The sequence below is a fragment of the Myotis yumanensis genome, unplaced genomic scaffold (genome assembly GCF_028538775.1).
Source record: "Myotis yumanensis isolate MYYU_CA2020_CCGP unplaced genomic scaffold, mMyoYum1.0.hap1 SCAF_24, whole genome shotgun sequence".
NCBI lineage: Eukaryota > Metazoa > Chordata > Mammalia > Chiroptera > Vespertilionidae > Myotis > Myotis yumanensis.
Genome location: NW_027223775.1, coordinates 6,926,913 through 6,951,728, shown reverse-complemented (window position 1 = coordinate 6,951,728; position 24,816 = coordinate 6,926,913). Strand labels below are relative to the sequence as shown.

The window sequence follows — 24,816 nt, the reverse complement described above, 5'->3', positions numbered from 1 at the left end:
TGTGGGAAGAGACTGGACAAAAATCGTACACCTATGGATGCGGACAGTGGGGGTGGGGGGTAAGGGCAGAGGGTGGGATGGGAACCGGCTGGAGGGGAACTATAGGGGGGAAAAAGAGGAACAACTGTAATAATCTGAACAATAAAGATTTAATTTAAAAAACAAAAACAAAACTGACTGGAGGAGCTGTAGCTGGTTTGGCTCAATGGATAGAGCATTGGTTTGCAGTCCCAGGATTGGTTTCCATCCTGGTCAAGAGCTACAGTCCAGGTTGTGGATTTGATCCCCAATAGGGGGTGTGCAGGAGGCAGCCGATCCTGATTTTCTCTCATCATTGATGTTTCTCTCTCTCCTCTCTCTCTCTCTCTCTCTCTCTCTTTCTCTTTCTCTCTCTCTCTCTCTCTCTCTCTCTCTCTCTCTCTCTCTCTCTCTCTCTCCTATCTCATCAATAAAAATGTTAAAAAAACACAACTCTAAAACAACAACTCACTGCAGGAAATAGGCCTGTTTCTACAGTGGTTGTTACACAAAATGTATAAAGTTTCTGGTGTGACTTGTGCTCTGCACCTTTCCCCCTTGACATTCCAAAGCTTCCTACCAGTGGCTGTGGGTACTCATTTTATAAATGGGAAACTGAGGCACCAAGACCCCGTTGTACCAGTAATTACACACAGCAGTGGTTGTTAGGAGTTGCCCTTCTCTTCCCTGTCCAGGTGGGAGGTATGAGAGAGACTGGGTGGATGGGGGAAGGGAGACAGGGCTGTGTAGTGTTTTCCCCAAACCCTGGAGGAGGAGGAGGAGGAGGAGGAGGAGGAGGAGGAGGAGATGCTCAGGACAGAACCACTGGATAAGTGGGTACCTCTCCAGAGCTGCTGAAAAGCTAGAAGTGAAAAAGTCTTTGGTGGAGAGGCAAAGACTGTGCGGCCAGGTGGGAGGTGGGTAGAAGCAAGGCCAGTTTTGCTAGGAGGGAAAAGCCTGATCTGGAGGCCTAGTCAGAAATCACACTTTAGTAACTCAGTGATCTCCAGCAGCAACCGCTGGGCTAGGGAACAGGTTGATCGGGAACAGGGAGCCATCCAGGACAAAAGCTCATCATTTGCTGCCTGTTCATTTCCAGCTGCTCCCCAACCTCGTGTAGCTGTAGCACCAGTCTCCTTGCTCAGCTATCATAGTCGGGGTTCACCAGGATCATCATGGGCATGCTGTTCACCCTTAAATAATCAAAGATGTTGCAGGTAAAGGTGATATAACAGACCCAGCCTTACGGCAAGCATGTGCACAGCTGCTCCTGAGCCTGGTACTCCTGCTGCAGCTGGTTGAGGAGTCCATGCCAGAAGACACTGTGGCCTGCGTGCTTGCTCTCTGCTTGAATCACGGCATAGTACATGTGTCCTGCTTCCTTGCTGAACATGCGGTCCTGCAGGAAATGGGCCACAATCACATTGGCCACAATCTGCAACTCCACGGCACATGGATCTTTGAGTGTTGGCTTCAGTAGCTGCTGGGTCTCTGCATCAGAAAACTGGATTTTATACTCCTCTCCACCAGGCTCCCCCATGACCATCGACCCCAGAAGCTCTTTACTGGGGCAGAGTTAGTGACAGCACCTGCCCCCACCGGTGCCAGCCTGGGAGCCCAGAGGCCATTTGACCAGCATGGTGCAGCAACCACTTTGGGCCACTGCTGTAGTTTCATTTTTTTTGCATGTGTCTGTCCAACTTTCCCAACACTGTTTATTGAAGAGACATTCTTAACTCAATTGTATGCTCTAACCTCCTTTGTCAAATATTAATTGAATGTAATGGCTTGGGTCTATTTCTGGGGTCTTTTCTGTTCCATTGGTCTATTTGCCTGTTCTTATACTGGTACCAGGCTGTTTTGATTACAGTGGCTTTGTAGTATAGCTTGATATATGCTATTGTGATTTCTCCAACTTTGTTCTTCTTTTCTCAAGAATGCTGCAGGTATTTGGGGTCTTTTTGGTTCTGTATAAATTTTTGGAGTATTTGTTCTAGATCTGTGAAATACGCTGTTGGTATTTTAATAGGGATTGCATTGAATCTATAGATTGCTTTGGATAGTATGGACATTTTAATGATGTTGATTCTACCAGTCCATGAACACAATATATTCTTCCATTTGTTTATATCTTCTTCTATCTCTTTTTTCTTTTTTTTTTTTTTTTAAATATATTTTATTGATTTTTTACAGAGAGGAAGGGAGAGAGAGATAGAGTTAGAAACATCGATGAGACAGAAACATCGACCAGCTGCCTCCTGCACATCTCCCACCGGGGATGTGCCCGCAACCCAGGTACATGCCCTTGACCGGAATCGAACCTGGGACCTTTCAGTCCGCAGGCCGATGCTCTATCCACTGAGCCAAACCGGTTTTGGCATTCTATCTCTTTTTTCAACATCCTGTAATTTTCCAAGTACAGGTCTTTTGCCTCATTTGTTAAATTTATTCCTACATATTTTAATTCTTTTGGTGCAATGGTAAATGGGATTGTTAGTTTAGTGTTTCTTTCTGAGAATTCATTATTGGTATATATAAAAGCCATCTATTTTGAGGTGTTGATTTTATATCCTGCTGTATTGCCGAATTCATTTATTAACTCTAGTTTTTTTGTATAGTCTTTAGGGTTTTCTGTTTACAATATAGTGTCATATGTGAATAATGAGAGTTTTACTTCCTCCTTTCCAATTTAGATATCTTTTATTTCTTCTTCTCTGAGTGCTGGCTAGGACTTCCAGTACTACCCTGTATAATAAAAGGCCAATATGCAAATTATCCTTTCATCCGGGAGTTCAACCAGGGGACAAGGCTGCTTGGCCAACCACTCCCAGCCCCTCCCCCTGGCCGGCCCTGGTCTCAATTGTCTCCACTATCCTGATCGGGGCCAGTGCCAGCTGCCCAACCATACTTGGCCCCTCCTCCCAGCCGGCCCCATCCCTGATTGTGCCCCCCACCCCAAGCAAGGGTGGTACAGCTGACCAATCTCCTGCGGCCCCTACCCCTGGCCTACTCTGCCCGATTGGCCCCGATCAGGGCGGGCCGACCGAACCCAACCCATGCACAAATTTGTGCACAAGTCCTCTAGTGTTGAATAAGAGTGGTGAAAACAGACATCCGTGTCTTGTTCCTGTTCTTAGGGGAAAAGGTTTTAGTTTTTGCCCAGTGAGAATTATGTTCGCTGTAGGTTTGTTATATATAGCTTTTATCATATTGAGATATGCTCTTTCTAATCCCACCTCGTTGAGAATTATTACCCAAAATTGGTGTTGGATTTTGTTAAATGCTTTTTCTGCATCTATTGATATGACCATGTGATTTTTGTCTTTCAATTTGTTTATGTGTCATATCACCTCAATTGATTTACAGCTGTTGTACCAGCCTTGCATCTCTAGAATAAATACCACTTGGTCATGGTGTATGATCTTTTTAATATGTTGCTGGATTCTATTTGCTGATATTTTGTTGAGGATTTTAGCATCTGTGTTCATCAGGGATATTGGCCTGTACTTCTCTTTCTTTGTAGTGTCTTTATCTGGTTTTAGAATAGGATAATGCTGGCCTCATGAAAAGAGCTTGGAAGTGTTCCTTCCTCTTAAATTTTTTGGAATAATTTTAGGAGTATAAATGATAGTTCTGCTTTGAATGTTAGGTAAAACGTCCCTGAGAAGCCTTCTTGACTTGGACTTTCGTTTGCTAGGAGTTTTTATTGTTGCTTCTATTTCATCAGTTGTTATTGGCCTATTCAGTTTTTCTGTTTCCTCCTGATTTAGTTTTGGGAGATTGTAATTTTCTAGGAATTTGTCCATTTTATCCACATTGCCCAGCTTTTTGGCATATAGTTCATAGTATTATCTTACAATCCTTTGTATTTCTATGGTGTCAGTGGTCACTTCTCCATTTTCATTTTTGATTTTATTTATTTGAGTCCTCTCTCTTTGTTTTTATCCTTTCAAAGAACCAACTCTTGGTTTCATTGGTGGGTTTTTTTGTATTGTTATTTTTTCGTTTCTATGTTACTGATTTCTGCTTTAATTTTTATTATTTGTCTCCTTCTACACTGTCCACCAACACAGCAGCTACAGTGTTGAGTGGGATCAGGCTGAAACCGACTCTCCAACATCCTCCGAGGTGTCCCGGTTTGCAAGAGGGTGCAAGCCAGATCGACAGACTCCATTGGTGCATGATCAGGGTCAGGGAGGGATTCAGGTGGTTGGCCAACCGGGGAGGGACTGCGGGTGGGCTCCAGGGCATGTCCAGCCCATCTTGCTAAGTCCCAGTTGGCTGGACACCAGCAGCAGCTAACATACCAGTCGGAGCATCTCTTCCCTGCTGGTCAGGGCACATCATAGCAATTGGTTGAGTGGCCTTAGTATATCATTAACATATTACGCTTTGATTGGTTGACTGGACGACCACACACTTAGTATATTAGGTTTTTCTTATCCTATCTAATAAAAGACAATAAGGGTAATTGACCATACCTTCGCTATGCTTCCCATTGGCTAATCAGGGTGATATGCAAATTAACCGCCATCAAAGATGGCGGTTAATTTGCATACTAGGCTCTAAGCGGTGGAATGAAGCCAAACGTACCCGAAGCCTGCTGAGCAGTGAGGCCTCACGGCTGGGGCGGGGGCGTGCTCTGGTCAGAGCCCAGCCAGAGCGAAGGCCTGGGTCCCGGGTGCCGGAGAAAAACTGGTGCAAGCAGCAGCCAAGGGAAGGGAAGGCTTATTGCATGAATCTCTTCGTGCAACAGGCCTCTAGTATAGGATATTTGCTGATTTCAGGAAGGAAGGGAGAGAGGGAGAGAGAAGTAGAAAAATCTCTACTAATAATAGAGGAATATGCAAATTGTCCAGGACGCTGTCACAGTAACAGTAATGACCAGCAGGCTGCGTGGGGTGACCAGGCTTGTGGGGGGGCAGTTAGAGATGACCGAGCCGGTGGGGTGTGGCGGTGCAGCTGGGGGTGACTAGGCTGGCGTGGGGGTAATTAGGGGCAACCAGGCCGGCAGACAAGTGAGCAGTTAGGAGCCAGTTGTCCTGGATTGTGAGAGGGATGTCCGACTGCCAGTTCGGGCCTAAACTGGTAGTCAGATATCCCCTGAGGGGTCCTGAATTGGAGAGGATGCAGGCTGGGCTGAGGGGACCTGCCCCCCCCCCCCCCCGCACAAATTTCATGCACCGGGCCTCTAGTCCTATATAATCCTATATAATAAAAGGCTAATATGCAAATTGTCTCCTTAACCAGGAGTTCAGCCATGAATTTAACTGGGAGTTCGAGCAGGGTCAGGGCTGGCCAGTTGGCCAACTGCTCGCAGCCCCTCACCCTGGCCAGCTCCACCCCCGAATGGCCTCCCCCCACCCCAATCGGGGGCGGGGCGGGGCTGGCCTGCCAACTGCCCATGGCCCCAATTATGGAGGGCTGGCTGGACCCCACCTGTGCATGAATTCATGCACCAGGCCTCCAGTCAGTGGTAAAAGAGAATCATTTATCAGCTGCTTCCTGCACGCTCCCCATTGGGGATCAGTCCCGCAACCTGGCGTGTGCCCTTAACCTGATTCAAACCCAGAACCCTTCAGTCCACAGGACGATGCTCTATCCACTGGGCCAAACCAGCTAGGGCTTCATTTGTTTACTTGTTTTTTTGGTGACTGCTGAATGCACAAATTTACTAGACCTATTCAGAATAAATTTAAAGTTACTATAATACATATTGAAAACTTTTCTGTGATATTAGACTTTTCACACATACTTAATTTTAATTTATACAAATGTATCTACATAAGTAAAAACACGTAAACTAATTTGTCTAAATTTTAATGTACACATTTAGAAAAACCTTTTTTATGTAATGCACTTTTGGCTCTAAGGGACTCCCCCTTGCCCAAATTAATTCATTATCTTGAGATTTTAGTATAGTAGCTTTTTTGTGGGATTAAAAATCATCTGCTTCCTATACAGCTTTTTAAATGAGAATGTCTATATGTAGAAAATAAAAGTGAAAGAGAGACTGTGATTTTTAGGGGGGACTACATGGAGGTGTGTATGTACGTATACATCAGGGATTTTTTTTATCTACTTAGTCTTAATCTTATCCTTATAAAATCATATTGTTTTTCTCTGAATTTCGTTTTTTATTTTACTTACTAAAAAGAAATCTTCATCCTACTTTTGAGTATTTATATTTTCACAGTGTATTTAAGGCAGCATTTGATAGTCATATTACAGGTTCCTAGTCAAAAATGAGAACTAAGAACCTTTAATTTCCTCTTAAATTATAAATAGTATTAAGGCTGTACCTTTATGGTTTCTTATAACCACTGGTACAACAATATGAATTTAAATTGAGTTTACAGCATATAGATCCTGGTGCTGTTAGTAAACATTGAAAATTGAAATGCCTCATTATATTTTATATTTAAAAACACATGCCTTTTTTTTCTGCTTTTAGGTTATGAAATCGTCTATGCAAGATGGTCAGTCCTTGAGTTAAGATTTTTAAGGCTGACATATGCTGGCATTTTATCTTCTATAAGTGGACTATAATTTCTTCTCTTACAACAACCACATAAACAGATACAGTAGCAAAGATCTGTTCTGTGTCCAGTATGACAGCCATGACTCGTGGCTCTCCAATAGGAGGGGATGACAGCCAGGGCCATACTCCTGATGGACAGTCTCAGCCTCCTTTCCAACAGAATCAGGTAGGACATCAAGGCTTTGTTATTCTGGGTGCTAAACAATGTCACACACCGTGAATAATTTGTAAAGTTATCATCAAAGCTATTGTCATTGTAAGTTACACTTAAACATTACTGAGACTCTTAGCAACTGGAAACCTACTGTACATGTTTGAGAGTGTACTTTTGCTTTTGTTTCTTTTTATGTAAGACCTTGTGTGTGAATTTGAGGGCAAAAACATAAAAGCAGTCATTGTACCCTTTAGTTATAAGCACACTAACCTTTTGACTCTGACTAAATAATATAATATGTAAGCCTTAGTTGCAGTGTCAAAGTTTTATGCATGCCTGCATGGAAATCTTTTTTTTTTTTCCTTTGGAATTATTTGTATATGATAAACGGAAAATAATTGTAAAAGGCTTAACATTAGTCCTTTATTTCTGATTTTGGTAATTTTTACTTGTTCAGTTTTAGGAAGGATTAATCAATTTTATTACATTGTGCAAATTATTCTCTTTGTTTTGTATTTTCATTTGTATATGTTATTTTTAATCTTTATTAGTTCACTCCTTTGGGTTTGGTTTGCTATTTTCTGGTTTCTTATTAAGGCAATTTAGATAATTAATTGTACAGCTTTTTGTTTTCATATTTTCTAAATACTGTAAATCTTGCCAAATCACATTCCATGACTTTTGATGTGTTTTCTATCTCCTGTCACTTAGTTAACATCTTTTAAAATTTGTGCTCTCATTCTTCTGGGATGTTAAGATTTTTTTTTAAATTTTATAACATGTGCTTCATTTTTAAGCAGTTGGAAGATTTTCTACTCAAATCCTTTATGGACAGAGACTGTATTTTGTTAGTAATGTCATTACTTGAAAATCTATTAAGGCATTGCCCAGCATATTTTAATTTACTAAGTACTTGAAGAAAAATTATATATTACTAGAGGCCTGGTGCATGAATTCGTGCACAGATGGAGACCAGCTGGGGGAGAAGGGCAACGGGCAATTGGCCAGCCAGCACCGCCCCCTGGTCGAATTCCCAGTCAAGGAACAATTTGCATATTAGCCTTTTATTATATAGGACTAGAGGCCCGATGCACAAAATTCGTGCAAGAATAGGCCTTCCTTCACTTGGCTGCCGGCACCGGCTTCCCTCCAGCACCCAGGACCTGTGCTTCCCTCTGTTCACTGGCAGGCACCGATGTCCTGGGCTTTCCTCTGTCCACCAGCAGGCACCCAGGACCTGGGCTTCCCTTGCAGCCCCAGCTTCATCCTGAAGGATGTCTAGTCTAATTAGCATATTATGCTTTTATTATTACAGATGATGTGGCATTCATTGTACATGTCAGTTGAGTTATTCGCAGTTTGCTCATTATACTTAACATATGTTCCAAATAGCTTTGTTTTGTTCTGTTTTAAATCAGTTGATTTTGTCCTAGCCAGGTTTGCTCAGTGGATAGGGCATCAGTCTGCAGATTGATGGGTCCCAGGTTCAATTCCGGTCAAGGGCACATGCCCAAGTTGCGGTCTTTGTAGGGAGCATGCAGGAGGCAGCCTATCTGATTCTTTCTGATCATTGATGTTTCTCTCTCTCTACCTCTCCCTTCCTCCTTGAAATCAATAAAAATATATCCTATATAATAAAAGGCTAATATGCAAATCAACTGAATGGCAGAATAACCAGTTGCTGACCCGCACTGACCACCAGGGGGCAGATGCTCAATGCAGTAGCTGCCCACTGTTGGTCTCTGTGCTCCCACCGGGGGAGTGCCGCTCCGCCAGAAGCACTGAGCCAGGCTCTCGGCTGGTGAGCGCAATGGTGATGTCATTGGGAGCCTCTCCCGCTCCATGGCAACACTAAAAATGTCCAACTGCCGGCTTAGGTTTGCTCAAGTGGGGAGCAAGTGTAAGCCATTAGTTGGACATCCCCCAAAGGCTCCCAGACTGTGAGAGGTTGCAGGCCAGGCTGAGGGATCCCGCTCCCGCCCCCCCATGAGTACAGAATTTCATGCATCGGGCCTCTATTTTAAAAATAAGTAAATAAATTAGGTGTTTTATTACTAGTTAAGACAACTGTTAATCACTACCTGGAACTGTGGTCTTACCCATTTCACTGTTTTAGTAATTCTAGCTAGATATATTTTGAACTTACAAGATGCATACAAAATTGAAAATAGTGTTTTATTTATTTTTGTGTGTGTGATTGGCCCATTAACTAAAGAGACATCTCTTTAATCTCCAGTAATTCTTGCTACCTTAAGGTCTCACACATAGTGGTGGTCATAAACTTACTTTATAGTTGTATTCTATAAATTAAGTATATAGTTGTAATGCAAATATAGTGCAATAATAAATAACACATGAATAAACTGTGTTTTGTATACTCACAGTTGTAAATCTACATTTGTGTATTCTTGTGTTAGTATAACTTTACTATGTTTTAGGAGAGGGAGGAGGGTTATTGTTATGAGGGATGTCTTTTCCTGTCCTTACATTTAAAGCGCTTACTATTTATGTTGTGTTTTATAAATTACCCTAAATCCAATCATTTTAAATTGTTCTCATTTTATTTTTGTTTTTATTTTTTAATATGCTTTTATTGTTTTTCTTAGAAAAAGAGAGGAAGGGAGAGGGACAGAAAGATAGAAATATTGATGAGAGAGAAGTATCAATCGGCTGCCTCCTGCATGCAACCTGAGCATGTGCCCTGACTCGAAATCCAACCCATGACCTGGTTCATGGTTCACTGAGCCATGCCAGCCAGGCCTTTTTTCATTTTTCATAGGCTTTTTAGTTTTTCGGTTCACAATAGAGTTGAATAGAATGTACAGGGTTTCCATATGCCTGCCCCTAATCATTTATCCTCCTCCACCAGAATGGTATGTTAAAAATCAGTGAAAGAAACCACATTGACACATCGTTATCACACAAGCTGTAGTTTATATTACACTTCACTTTTGTATATTCTGGATTTTCTACAAATGTTTAGTTTTATTGATACACTGTTATAATTTTATCACTGCCTTAAAAACTAGTCCTTTCATTCCTCCCTTCCAGAAACCCTGGGCCATGACTGTTTTTTTATCTGGCTTTATAGTTTTGCCTTTTCCAAAATATATATTTTAAATCAGAAAGTAGCATTTTCAGATTGGCTTCTTTCAGTTAGTCTTATGCATTTAAAGCTTTTCTCTGTTTTCATAGCTTGATAGCTCTCTTTAAAAAAACACACAAACATTTTATTCGTTGTATGCCTGAAGAATATCTTGGTTCTTGGATGCTTCCAAGTTTTAGTACTTTTGAATAAAGTTAATATAAACATCCACCCATATTCAGGTTTTTGGGGGGACATAAATTTTCAATTTATTTAAATAAACACCTATGCATGTGATTGCTGGATTGTATGATTACAGTATGTTTAGTTTTTGGTGTTTTGTTTTGTTTTGTTTTTTCCTGGCCTAAATAGTTTATTTTTGTGGACATTGGTGAGAGTTTGGTCTTGTATTTATTTATTTACTTATTTTTTTATTCTTTAAATTAATAAATCTTTATTGTTCATATTATTACAGATGTTCCTCTTTTTTCCCTCCATACCTCCCCTCCACCTGGTTCCCACCCCATCCCTTGCCCTTACCCCCGCCACTGTCCTCATCCATAGGTTTAAGATTTTTGTCCAGTCACTTCCCACACTCCCCACACCTCCTTCCCCCTCAAGAATTGTCAGTCTACTCCCTTTCTATGCCTCTGCTTCTATTATATTCACCAGTTTATTCTGACTTAATTTTTAGGTCCACTTGTTGATAGATATTTATTTGTTGTCATTTTGTTGTTCATAATTTTTATCTTTACCTTTTTCTTGCTCTTCCTCTTCTTAAAGAATATCCTTCAGCATTTCATATAATACTGGTTTGGTGGTGATGAGCTCCTTTAGCTTTTTCTTGTCTGTGAAGCTCTTTATCTGACCTTCAATTCTACATGATAGCTTTGCTGGGTAGAGTAATCTTGATTGTAGGTTCTTGCTATTCATCACTTTGAATATTTCTTGCCACTCTCTTCTGGCCTGTATGGTTTCTGTTGAGAAATCAGCTGACAGTCGTATGGGTACTCCCTAGTAGGTAACTGACTTTTTTTCTCTTGCTGCTTTTAAGATTCTCTCTTTGTCTTTTGCTCTTGGCATTTTAATTATGATGTGCTTTGGTGTGGTCCTCTTTGGGTTCCTTTTGTTTGGGGTTCTCTGCGCTTCCTGGACTTGTAAGTCTATTTCTTTCATCAGGTAGGGGAAGTTTTCTGTCGTGATTTCTTCTAATAGGCTTTCAGTATCTTGCTCTCTCTCTCTTCTTCTGGCATCCCAATAATTCGGATGTTGGTACGCTTGAAGTTGTCCCAGAGGCTCCTTACAGCATCTTCATATTTTTGGATTCTTTTTTCATTTTGCTTTTTCGGAGGGGTGTTTTTTGCTTCTTCGTATTTCAAATCTTTGACTTGATTCTTAGGATCCTTTAGTCTGCTATTGGATCTCTGTATATTATTTTTAATTTCAGTCAGTGTATGTTTAATTTCTGACTGGTCCTTTTCCATTTTTTTGGCATTCTCATTAATATTTTTGAAGGTCTCACTAAGTTCCTCGGAGGTTCATAGAAGATTCTTGAGTAACCTTTTAACTGTGTTTTTTAACTCTATGTCCTCCATTAGTTTGCTTTCCTCCATTTCTTTCATTTGTGACATGTTTCTTTGTCTACACTTTTTTGGCTGACTGCAAGGACCCGCTGTGTCTACAGTGGAAGAACTGCTGTGCTGGAGACACCCTTATGGGGTAGGACTTGCTTCAGTGGGGATTTGGTGCTCACTGAGTGTGCTTCTTGAGTGTGTCCCTTATGGGTGTGAGGAGTTGAAATCTGGTATCTGACCAGGGCTACCCTGGCTCCTGGATCTCCAAATCAACCACTGTGTGAGTCCACCCAGGAGGAGCTACAGCGATATCAGTAAATTTCTCTTCTTTGTTTGGGGTTTGGAAGTTTTGGAGCTCTCTGACCCAGCTGCAGTTTCTTAGGTTAGGCTGCAAAAGCGCAGGTGATCCCTTTGCGCCTCTGCGCACAGCTTGGGGATCTAAATTGAGTGGGGCGGGGTCTCAGAGAATCACCAGGGCGGAGCAAACAGCAATGGCTGTCGTCGGCCGTCTCCGGAACTCCGGGTCTCTGCGTCCCTAAGTCCCGCGCCCCCACAGCAACAATGATCCCTAAGAGCAGTTCTTGGAGAACACCACCCTCGCTCTCCAACCGCTGCAAGACAGTTAAATTTCTCCCTGTAGGAGTCTGGGACCCCAGAGTCTTGCCATAAATGAGTTCTGTGCATTCGAGAGCTTGTATCCCCTTCCGATTGAAAAAAACCACGCACCCAGGTTTTGCGCCTTTGTACCTGTGTTCTTGGCGCCTCTCTACCTCCTACCCGGTCTCAATGTGCTTTTTTTTCCCTTCTAGTTGTAGAACTTCCACTTGGCTAGCTTTCCCATGGTTCTGGATGATAGCTGTTTTGACTTATAGTTGTAGTTTTAATGTTGTTGTGGGGGGCAGCACGGACAGGTTTATGCGTTATGCCACCATCTTGGTTCTCAGTCTGTTTAGTTTTATAAGAAACTGCCAAACTGTCTGTACCATTTTATGATCAAGGTATCTCCCCTGCCAGATAAGTAGGATGGCTGTACCATTTTAGTTTCCCACCAACAATGAATGAGAGTTCCTGGTGCTGCACATCTTTACCTGCATTTGATGTATAACGGTTTTAGATTTTGGCCGTTCTAACAGATGTGTGTGAAATCTCATTGCTTGTTTTTTTTAATTTGCTGTTTTCTGATGACATGTTGAACAACTTTCATATACTTATTTGCTATCTGCATATCCTCTTTGTAAGGTGTCTGTACAGGACTTTTGCTCATTTTTTAGTGAGGTTTTGTTATTGATGACTTTTAAGAGTTCTTTTTATATTTTGGATAATAGTCCTTTAGTTTGCAATGTTTTCTCTCAATCTGTACCTTTTCTTTCATGAAACAAATTGGTAATTTTAGTGAAATCCAGTTTTATCAATTCTTTCTTTAATGTATGATGCCTTTGATGGTGTGTCAAAAGTAATCGCCAAACCCATTGTCATATAGTTTTGCCTATGTCATATTCTATGAGGTTTAAGTTTTGCATTTTTACATTTAGGTCTCTGATTCAGTTTGAGTTAATTTTTGTGAAGTGTATATGATCTAGTTTAGTTTTAGTATGCCCCCCCCCCCCTTTTTAAAAATGTAGTAGCCAGTTGTTCCAGCAATATTGGTTGAAAGGCTATTTTTTCTCTATTGTATTATCTTTGCTCTTTTGTCAAAGATAAGTTGACTCTGTTTTCTACATCTTTCTCCATCCTTTGAATTTTAACCTATATTTGCTTTTATATCTAATTTTTAAACAAGCTTTAAATTAACTAAGATCAAGTTGGATTTTGCTTTTTAATCCACTCCATCTTAAATGTTTAAATTGCTGATGTAGCCCTGGCCGGTTTGGCTCAGTGGAAAGAGCATCAGCCTGCAGACTGAAGGATCCCGGTTCGATTCCAGTCAAGGGCAAATGCTCAGGTTGCGGGTTTCAGCCTTACGTGCAGTGGTGTGCAGGAAGCAGCCGATCCATGATTCTCTCTCATCATTGATGTTTCTCTTTCTCCCTCTCCCTTCCTCTCTGAAATCAATAAAAATATTTAAAATAAAATAAAATAAATAAATAAATTGCTGATGTTTAAAATTATTGTTGAAATAATTTCAGTAATACATCTTCTATTTATTTTTTTCTATTTATAGCCCTTATCCAAATCTTTATTTTTATCTTTAAGTTTGTTTCTGTTTTTCGTTTCATTTGAAAATTTTATGATTTCCTTTTCCTTCTTATTAACGCTTTTTTTAACGTTTTTAGTGGTTGCCTTAGAGTTTGCAACATACAAAAAGCCAGATCTAAGATTAAAAATGGTGATTGAGTAAATGGATGCTGCATGGACATGTTCCCAGGTCCAAACTGGAATTACAACTAAAATATAGAAAAACTTACTGAGTAATCAGTGGAAGACTCTCAGGAGAGAACTCTGATACTCAAGGACCAAGTGGAGACTGCATAGAAGCTGGTAGGAGAGTGGAGGTGCAAAAGGGCTGGCTGGCCCCGACAGGCAACAGAGACATCTCAGCTGTGGATAGTTGCCACTGAGAACTGTGGAGTCTAATTCCGAAGCTGGGCCCCTCAGCAGAGAGAACCAGAACTGAGAAGGTACCCATAGAATATCTGGTTGTGTAAAGCAGCAGGGTTGTTGTCCGCCAGGGAGAGATGGCTGGAAATTCAGGAACCCTCTTAAAGGGCCAACACATAAAATTCACTGTGGAGCCCCCTACTTGTGCTCCGAAAGATGAACAGCAGAGTGGATTGGAGCTCAGTTAGCAATAGCAAGGATGGAGGGCTCTGGGATAGAGAGCCCAGTTTCTCATGCTGAGCCATTCCTTCACACCGCAGAGGTCATCTTTCTCATGCCGACAATTGCTATACAGGTGTCATTACCTGGGGGGGAAGTCTGCAGACCTACCCTATTGGAAAATTCCTTGCCCTTTCGGAGACTAACAGCCTCCAGGCAGAAATAGTTACCATATCCTGTTGAGAAAAACTCTTGCCACACCTATGGGTGATTGCCTGGGGGCAGATAAATCAGAATCCTATCAGTCTGCCTGATATAATTAGTCAGAAAGCTTCCTTGACAAAAGTCCTGCAACTAAAGATTGAGAGGCTTAGTAGATCGGCCTAATACATCAGTGGTTCCCAAACTTATTTGGCCTACCGCCCCCTTTCCAGAAAAAGTATTACTCAGCCCCTGGAAATTAATTTTTTAAAAATTTTAATAGCAGCCGAAACCGGTTTGGCTCAGTGGATAGAGCGTCGGACTGCGGACTGAAAGGTCCCAGGTTCGATTCCGGTCAAGGGCATGTACCTGGGTTGCAGGCACATCCCCAGTGGGAGATGTGCAGGAGGCAGCTGATCGATGTCTCTCTCATCGATGTTTCTAACTCTCTATCTCTCTTCCTTCCTCTCTGTAAAATATATTAAAAAAAAAAAAAAATTTTTAATAGCAGTTACTCATCACCCCAAAATGCACCTGTGGCCATCACCACCCCCCTAGATCGCTGCAGCGCCTACCAGGGGGCGGTAGCGCCCACTTTGGGAATCACTGTAATACATAGTCACATAACAAATGGGAAGACAAAATGAGGAATAAAGAACCAATTCACAAATGAAAGGACAAGAGAATTGTCCAGAAGAGATAAATGAAACCGAGATAAGAAATTTATCTGAAACAGATTTCACAATAATGATGGTAAAGATGCTCAACAGCATGAGAAAAGATATAGTAACTGTGAAAAAAGAACAGTCACAAATAAAGAATGGCAGCGCAAATAAAGAACACATTGGAAGGAATACACAGCAGATTAGGGAAGGCTGAGGACCGAATCAGTGAATTAGAAGACAAGGTTAAAAAAAACCACTCAGAACCAAAAAGAAAAAACAATTAAAACACAGGACAGCTTAAGGGAGCTGTGGGACATGAAACGAAACAGTATTCGAATGTCAGGTGTGTCAGAAGAGGCAGAAAGGGAGAGAAATAATAGCAGAAAACTTTTTCTAACCTGGTAAAGGAAAATGTCACACAAGTGCAGGACGCACAAAGAACCCCAAGCACAAAGAACCCAGACAGGCCCATGCCTAGACACATCAGAATTAAAATGTCAAGAATTAAAAACAGAACATTAAAGGCAGCAAGAGCAAAGCAAATTCTTACTTACAAAGGATCCCCATAAGGCTGACACCTGATTTCTCATAAGAAAATCTACAGGCCAGAAAGCAATGTCATGAAGTACTGAAGGTAATGGAATGCAAGGATCTGAGACCAAGGTTATTATATCCAGCAAAGCTATCGTTCAAAATAGAAGGTCAAATAAAGAGCTTCCTTGACAAAAAAAAAAAAAAAAAAAAAAAAAAAGGCTAAAAGAGTACATTACCACCAAGCCAGCATTAAGAAATGCTAAAGGGACTGCTATAATAATAAGAAATAGAGAAACCTACCCATATATAATTTAAATGGCAATAACTGAGCACCTATTGATAATAACCTTAAATGTAAATGAATTAAATGATCCAATCGAAAGGCATAGGGTAGTTGAATGGATACAAACATATGACCCAACTATATGTTGCCTAAAAAAGACACATCTCAGAAGAAAAAACACACAAAATGAGAGAGAATGGATGGGAAAAACTTTTCATGCAAATAGAAATAAAAAGCTGGAGCAGCAGTACTCATTCAAAATGAAGGCCATTAAGGGACAACAAAGGTCACTACATAATACTAAAGGGATCGATCCAACAAGAGGAAATAACTCTGGTAGACATATATGCACCCAATATAGGAGCATCTAAATATATTTTAAAACATTTCTAGAAGACTTTAAAGGAGAGATTGACCATACAGACATAGTAGGGAACTTTAACACCCTGCTTACTTCACTGGACAGATCTTCCAGACAAAAATTAATAAGGAAACAGTGACTATAAAGGACACACTGGTTCAAGTGGATTTAATTGACAACTTATAGAACATTTCACCCCAAAACTGCAGAATATACATTCTTCTCAAGTGCAGTCAGGTCATTCACAAAGATAGACCACATATTAGGTCACAAGTCTCTACAAGATTGAAATCATTACAAGAGTCTTCTCAGTTCAGAGTGGATTGAAATTAGAAATCAACTTAAGTGAAAATGCCCTAAAGCATTAATAGCATGTTATTAAACGGAATGGGTTACCAACGAGATCAAGAAAAAAATTTAAAAAACTTCCTGGAAACAAATGAAAATGAATAAACAACAACCCAAAATATCTGGGACACAGCAAAAGCAGTCCTAAGAGTGAAGTTCAGAGTGCTACAGGCCTATCTCAAAGTGCAAAAAAGGTCAACTATAAACCGTTTAGTCCTACAACTAAATTAGAACAAGAAAAACTCAGAGTAAATTGAAGGAAGGAAATAATAATTAGAGCATAAAGAAATGACTTAGAGACTAAAAAAAAAAAATTAGTGAAACAAAGAGCTGGTTCTATAAAAGGATAAAAACTAAATAGATGAACCATTAGCCAGACTAATATAGAAAAGAGAGAACTCAAATAAAATTGGAAACGAAAGCAGACATATACAAAGAATTATTTTAAAAATACTGTAAACAACTATGCCAACTAGCTGGACAATGTGGATGAAATGGACAAATTCCTGGAAAATAATGTCTTCCAAAACTGAATTAGGAAAAAGCAGAAAACCTAAATGTGCCAATAACAACTGTTGAAATGGAGTAATCAAAAAACTTTCAGCAAACAAAAGTCTGGGTCCGGTCGGCTTCACAGGGGAGTTTTTTTTTTACCAAAAATTCAAAGAACTAACGTCTATTCTACTCAAACTATTCCAAAACAAACAAACAAACAAACCCTAAAGGAAGAAACATTTCCAAGTTCTTTTTATGAGGACAGCATTATCCTAATTCCAAAAGTAATTAAATGCACTACAAAGAAAGAGAAGTACTGGCCAATATCCCTGATGAATAGGCGCTAAAATTATCAACAAAATATTAGCAAATTGAATCCAGCAATGTATTAAAAAGATCATACACCATGACCACGTGGTATTTATTCCAGAGATGCAAGGCTGGTACAATAGGTGGAAATCAGTAAATGTGATACATCGCATAAACCAACTGCAAGTTAAAAATCACATAATCATACACATAGATGCGGAAAAATCATTTGACTAAATTCCACACCCATTTTTTATAAAAACCCACAGCAAGGTGTGAATAGAGGGAGCATATTACAATACGATAAAGGTCATATATGACAAACTTCCAAAAAACACAATAGTCAGTGGGAAAAGCTAAAACCATTTTCCCTAAGAACAGGAACAAGAATAGGAAGTCACTTTCACCACTCCTATTCAACACTAGAGACCTTGTGCACAAATTCATGTACCATGGGGTACCTTGGCGTGGACTGCAGCATTGGGCTAAAACCGGCTCTCTGACATCCCCTGAGGCATCCTGAATTGCGAGACGGCACAGGCCAGGCCAAGGGACTCCATCAGTGCATGATTGGGGCTGGAGAGGGACTGGCCCATCTCACTCAGTCTTCATCGGCTGGACCCCAGTAACAAACTAACCTACCAGTGAGAGCTTCTGCCCCCTGGTGGTCAGTGCACATCATAGGGAATGGTTGAGCGGCCTTAGCGTTTTATTAGCATATTAAGCTTTTATTATAGTACTGAAAATCCTAGCCAGCGCTCAGAGGGGAAGAAGAAATAAAAGGCATCCAAATTGGAAAAGAGGAATTAAAACTCTATTTGCAGATGACATGATATTGTAAATAGAAAACCCTAACGACTATACCAAAAAATTACTAGGTTTAATAAATGAATTTGGCAATGTAGCAGGATACAAAATCAACACCCCAAAATTTATGGCTTTTTTATATACCAATAATGAATTCTCAGAACGAGAAACTAAACAAACAATCTCATTTACCATTGCAACAAGAGAATTAATTACTTAGTAATAAACTTAACCGTGGAGGCAAAAAAAAAACCTGTTCTTAAAACTATAGAACATTGAAAAAGAGGTAAAAGAAGAAATAAATAAATGGAAGAACATACTGTGTTTATGGATTGGTAGAATCAACATCATTAAAATTCCCATACTGTTCAAGGCAATCTACTGATTCAGTGCAATCCCTATTAAAATACTAACAGCATACATTGCAGAGCTAGAAAAAATACTCCAGAAATTTCTAAGTAATCAAAACAGACCCCATATACCTGCAGCAATCTTTTTTATCTAGATTTTTTTTTAATTTTTATGCTTTTTTTTATTCTTTTAAAAAAATATTATAATAAGTATTACAAAGGGTATTACATATGTGTCCTTCCCCCACCCCCCGCGCTTGACAAGGCCCTGCTCTCCCTTACCCCCCAGTGTCTTATGTCCATTAGTTATGCTTATATGCATGCATACAAGTCCTTCGGTTGATCTCTTACTCCCCTCCCTTCTGCCCCCCAACCCTCTCTGGTCTTCCCACTGCAGTTTGACAATCAGTTTGAGGCAGCTCTGCCTCTGTATCTATTATTGTTCAAACGTTTGTAGTGGTCTTTATTATCCATGAATGAGTGAGATCATTTGGTATTTTTCCTTCATTGACTGGCTTATTTCACTTAGCATAATGCTCTCCAGTTCCATCCATGCTGTTGCAAATGGTAAGAGTTCCTTCTTTTTTACAGCAGCATAGTATTCCATCCTGTAGATGTACCACAGTTTTCTAATCCATTCATCTACTGATGGGCACTTAGGCTGTTTCCAGATCTTAGCTATGGTGCATTGTGCTGCTATGAACATATGGGTGCACATTTCCTTTCTGATTGGTGTATCTGGCTTCTTGGGATATATTTCTAGAAGTGGGATCTCAGGGTCAAATGGGAGTTCCATTTCCAGTTTTTTGAGGAAACTCCATACTGTCTTCCATAGTGGCTGCACCAGTCTGCATTCCCACCAGCAGTGCACAAGTGTTGCTTTTTCTCCACATCCTCTCCAGCACTTGTCGTTTGTTGATTTGTTGATGATAGCCATTCTGACAGGTGTGAGATGGTACCTCATTGTTGTTTTGATTTGCATCTCTCGGATGATTAGTGACTTTGAGCATGTTTTCATATGTCTCTTGGCTTTTTGAATGTCCTCTTTTGAAAGGTGTCTATTTAGATCCTTTGACCATTTTTTGATTGGATTGTTTATCTTCTTTTTGTTAAGTTGTATGAGTTCCCTATAAATTTTGGAGATTAGACCCTTATCAGATATGACGTTGGCAAATATGTTTTCCAACGCAGGGGGTTTTCTTGTTGTTTTGTTGATGGTTTCTTTCACTGTGCAGAAGCTTTTTATTTTGATGTAGTCCCATTTGTTCATTTTCTCTTTAGTTTCAACTGCCCTAGGAGCTGTATCAGTGAAGAAATTGCTTCCACATATGTCTGAGATTTTGTTGCAATTGGATTCTTCTAGAATTTTTATGGTTTCCTGTCGTACATTTAAGTCCTTTATCCATTTTGAGTTTATTCTTGTGTATGGTGTAAGTTGGTGGTCTAGTTTCATTTTCTTGCATGTATCTGTCCAATTTTCCCAACACCATTTATTGAAGAGACTATCTTGGCTCCATTGTATGTTCTTGCCTCCTTTGTCAAATATTAATTGAGCATATTGGTTCGGGCCGATTTCTGGGGTCTCTATTCTATTCCACTGATCTATATGTCTGTTCTTGTGCCAGTACCAGGCAGTTTTGAGAACAGTAGCTTTGTAATACAGCTTGCTATCTGGCATTGAGATCCCACCTACTTTGTTCTTTCTCAGGATCGCTGCAGCTATTCGGGGTCTTTTTTTATTCCAGATGAATTTTTGGAGAGTTCGTTCTAGATCTTTGAAGAAGGCCATTGGTATTTTAATGGGAAGTGCGTTGAATTTATAGATTGCTTTGGGTAGTATGGACATTTTGATGATGTTGATTCTACCAATCCAAGAATGATGGTATGTTCTTCCATCTCTTTATGTCTTCCTCTATCTCTTTTTTCAACGTCCTGTAGTTTTCTGAGTAGAGATCTTTTACATCTTTAGTTAAGTTTATTCCTAGGTATCTTAATTTTTTTGGTGCAATGGTAAATGGGATTGTTTTTCTAATCTCTCTTTCTGAAAGTTCACTATTGGTGTATAGAAATGCCTCAAATTTCTTGGGGTTAATTTTGTATCCTGCTACATTGCCAACCTCATGTATTAAGTCTAGTAGTTTTTGGATGGAGTCTCTAGGGTTTTGTATGTATAATATCATGTCGTCTGCAAATAAGGACAGTTTTACTTCCTCTTTTCCAATTTGGATACCTTTTATTTCTTCTTCTTGTCTAATTGCAATGGCTAATACTTCCAGGACTATGTTGAACAGGAGTGGTGAGAGTGGGTATCCCTGTCTTGTTCCTGTTCTTAGGGGAAATGGTATTAGTTTATGTCCATTGAGTATGATGTTGGCTGTGGGTTTGTCATATATGGCTTTTATTATGTTGAGGTATGATCCTTCTATTCCCACCTTGCTGAGAGTTTTTATCAAAAATGGGTGTTGGATTTTGTCGAATGCTTTTTCTGCATCAATTGATATGACCATGTGGTTTTTTTCTTTCAATTTGTTTATGTGATGTATTACGTTTATTGATTTATGGATGTTGTACCATCCTTGCATTCCTGGGATAAATCCTACTTGGTCATGGTGTATGATCCTTCTGATGTACTGTTGGATCCAATTTGCTAAGATTTTGTTGAGGATTTTGGCATCTATGTTCATGAGGGATATTGGCCTGTAATTCTCTTTCATTGTGTTGTCTTTACCTGGTTTTGGTATTAGGGTGATGCTGGCTTCATAGAATGAGCTTGGAAGTGTTCCTTCCTCTTGAATTTTTTGTAGTAGTCTGAGGAGGATAGGTTTTAGTTCTTCCTTGAAAGTTTGGTAAAATTCCCCGGAGAAGCCATCTGGTCCTGGGCTTTTGTTTGCTGGGAGCTTTTTGATGACTGCTTCAGTTTCTTCCATAGTTATTGGCCTATTGAGATTTTTAGATTCTTCCTGATTGAGTTTTGGAATGTTGTATTTTTCTAGGAATTTGTCCATTTCCTCCAGGTTGTCTAGTTTGTTGGAGTAGAGTTTTCCGTAGTATTGTTTAACAATCATTTGTATTTCTGTGGGGTCTTTTGTTATTTCGCCTGTATCCTTTATGATTTGGTTTATTTGGGACCTCTCTCTTTGCTTTTTGGTGAGCCTGGCTAGAGGTTTGTCAATCTTGTTTATCCTTTCAAAGAACCAGCTGTTGGTTTCATTGATTTTCTGTATTGTTTTTTTGGTCTCTATGTCATTGATTTCTGCTCTAATCTTTATTATCTCCTTCCTTCTGCTCACTCTGGGGTTTTCTTGTTGCTCTCTTGCTAATTCTTTGAGTTGAAGAGTTAGATGATTTACTACCATTTTTTCTTGTATTTGAGATAGGCCTGCAGAGCTATAAACTTCCCTCTCAGAACTGCTTTCATTGTGTCCCATAGGTTTTGGATTGTTGTGTTTTCATTGTCATTAGTGTCCAGGATGTTTTTAATTTCTTCTTTGATCTCATTGGTAACCCAATCAATATTTAATAACATGCTATTCAGCTTCCAAGTGTTTGAGTATTTTGGGTTGTTTTTATTGTAGTTTATCTCTAACATTATGTCATCGTGGTCTGAGAAGAAGCTTTTTATGATTTCAATCTTCTTGAATTTGTGGAGACTTTGCTTGTGACCCAAAATGTGGTCTGTTTTCGAATATGTTCCGGGAGCACCTGAGAGGAATGTATTTTCCGCAGCTTTGGGGTGAAGTGTTCTGAAGATGTCAGTTAAGTCCAGCTGATCTAATGAGTCATTTAGGATTGCTGTTTCTTTGCTGATTGTTTGTCTAGTGGATTTATCCAGTGATGTCAGTGGTGTATTAAAGTCCCCAACTATGATTGTATGGTTGTCGATCTCTCCTTTGATATCTTCCAGGAATTTTTTTATGAATTTGGGTGCTCCAGCATTGGGTGCATGTGTGTTTACCAGGGTTATATCTTCTTGTTGTATTGATCCCTTTAGTATAATGAAGTGGCTTTCCTTATCTCTGGTTATGGCCTATACTTTGAGATTCGTTTTGTCCAATATAAGTATTGCTACCCCAGCTTTCTTTTCCTTTCCATTTGTGTGAAAGATATTTTTCCATCCCTTCACTTTCAGTCTGTGTGAGTCCCTTCTAATGAGGTGGGTCTCTTGTAGACAGCAGATGTATGGGTCATGTTTTTTTATCCATTCAGCCACTCGATGTCTTTTGGTTGGAGCATTTAGTCCGTTTACATTTAAAGTTATTATTGAAAGGTACTTGTTTGTAGCCATTTCTTTTTTTGTGTGTGGCTGTTTTCTTTCTGAGCTTGTTATTTCTTCTTTTTACACCAGTCCCGTTAGCATTTCTTGCATTGCTGGCTTGGTGGTGATAAACTCCCTTAGCGTTTTTTTGTCTGTGAAGCTTCTTATTTCCCCTTCAATTTTGAATGATAGCCTTGCTGGATAGAGTATTCTTGGATTCAGTCCTTTGCTTTGCATCACTTTGTAGACTTCCGTCCATTCTTTTCTGGCCTGATGTGTTTCTGTTGAGAAATCATTTGATAATCTAATGGGAGATCCCTTGTATGTTACTTTCTGTCTCTCTCTTGCAGCCTGTAAGATTCTCTCTTTGTCCTGAACACTTGCCATGGTAATTATGATGTGTCTTGGTGTGGGTCTTTTCGGATTCACCTTGTTTGGGACTCTTTGGGCTTGTGTGACTTTTTTCTTCCCCACCTCAGGGAAGTTTTCTGATATTATTTCTTCGAATAGGTTTTCTAATTCATGTTCATCTTTCTGTTGTTCTGGCACCCCTATTATTCGTATGTTGTTTCTTTTCATGTTGTCACAAAGCTCCCTTAGGCTCTCCTCCTGTCTTTTAATTTTTTTCTCCATTTGCAGTACAGTTTGAGTGTGTTTTGCTTCCTTGTCTTCTAATTCACTAATTCGGTCCTCCGCTTCTCCCAGTCTACTGTTGATACTTTCAATGGTGTTTTTTATTGCAGCTATGTCGCTCTTCATTTCTTCTTGGGACTTACTTAAGTTGTTGATTTTTTCATCTGTTTCTTCTAGCTTCTTGCATAAGTAGTTGATTTTTTCATCTGTTTCTTCTTGCTTCTTGCACATCTGGTGCATGTACTCTAGAACCCTTATTCTGAATTCTTTTTCCGTCATGTTGCATGCCTCTGTCTCACTCTAGCTGCTTTTCTAGTGAGTCCTCCTTTTCTTTCCTTTGGGGGTTTCTTTGTCTAACCATGTTTGATCTCACTGACATATCTAGTTGTTGAGTCGTTCAATGGCTGCTCCCTGGGTGGCAGTGGCTGCTCCCTGGGTGGCAGTGGCTCCTCGGGCTGTGGTTGCTCCTTGGGCGGTTGTTTTAGCAGCTGCTCCTCCGTTGATAGCAGGGTGTCTGGTGGGTGCTGTTCACAGCTGTGGTGGCTCTTCTGGCTGGTGGAGGGAGGCTTCACACACAGCAACAGTTCCCCACTCAGAGCGTGTGGTGATCAGGAGGCCGCTGTTGCTTGAATCTGCTGTGTTTATTTAAAGGCACAAAATACAACACAACAAGGCACAATGTACCAGGCACTGAACACGAATGTATTTACAATATTACTAACCCCAAATAAAGGTGGCCACCCAAGCTAAGAGAGGTAGGAGATAAGGAGGAAAGAAGAGAAAAAGGTAGAAGAGAAAAAAGAAAGAGAAAAAGAAAAAAAAAAAGGAGTGCAAAAATGAAATTGGAAAAATGGAGGGGAAAAAAGAGGAAGGAAAAAAAGTAAGAGAGAAAAGAGAATGAAGTATAAAAGGGGAAGAGACTATTTATATGAGGAGAAAACTCCTATAGATCCGCCACTAATACCAACAAATTACAGCAACAGATTCCTGGCGATGCATACAAACTACAAACAACCAATAATATCAAGCGACGCAAGGTGAAAAGGAAGCACAGAAATAACGGGGGGAGGGGCGGGCGGGGGAGGGGAAGGGGCAGGAAAATAAAAAGAATAAGCAGAATACCCTCACAAACAATCCTACGAAAACCCCCAATATACTCGTCAATCAAGCAAACAACAGTAAAACAATAGAGAGGGAAAAGATGAAGAAGAAGAAAAAAAAATTGGATAGTGATGGAAGATAAGGGAAAGGTGTATAAGGATTTAGAGCAGGGGATTGGACATAGGATATATAAGTAGGGTGAAATTTTGACAGGGGGTAAAAAGAATAGGGAAAATCTAAAGCTGGAATAGGGTAAGAGAAACAGGACAACAAAAGGGAAAAAGTGGGGAAGAGGGTTTAGCACAGAGGCAAATTGAGGTAGAGAAAAATGTTGCTAAAGGAACG

General features: G+C 40.0%; 1 protein-coding gene and 1 pseudogene across 3 annotated transcripts in view; one reads left to right on the top strand and one right to left on the bottom strand.

Annotated features, from left to right (window-relative positions):
• Positions 1 to 24,816, top strand: part of LOC139000635 (ubiquitin carboxyl-terminal hydrolase 9X) — a 272,439-nt gene that overhangs the window by 40,958 nt on the left and 206,665 nt on the right. For all 3 annotated transcript variants that reach the window (XM_070402776.1, XM_070402777.1, XM_070402775.1), the window contains exon 2: positions 6,473 to 6,725. In XM_070402776.1, the coding sequence (XP_070258877.1) occupies positions 6,630 to 6,725 (96 nt within the window). In that variant the 5' untranslated portion in view covers positions 6,473 to 6,629. The remainder of the gene's footprint in view (positions 1 to 6,472; positions 6,726 to 24,816) is intronic.
• On the bottom strand, positions 993 to 1,564 carry LOC139000461 (MIF4G domain-containing protein-like; annotated as a pseudogene).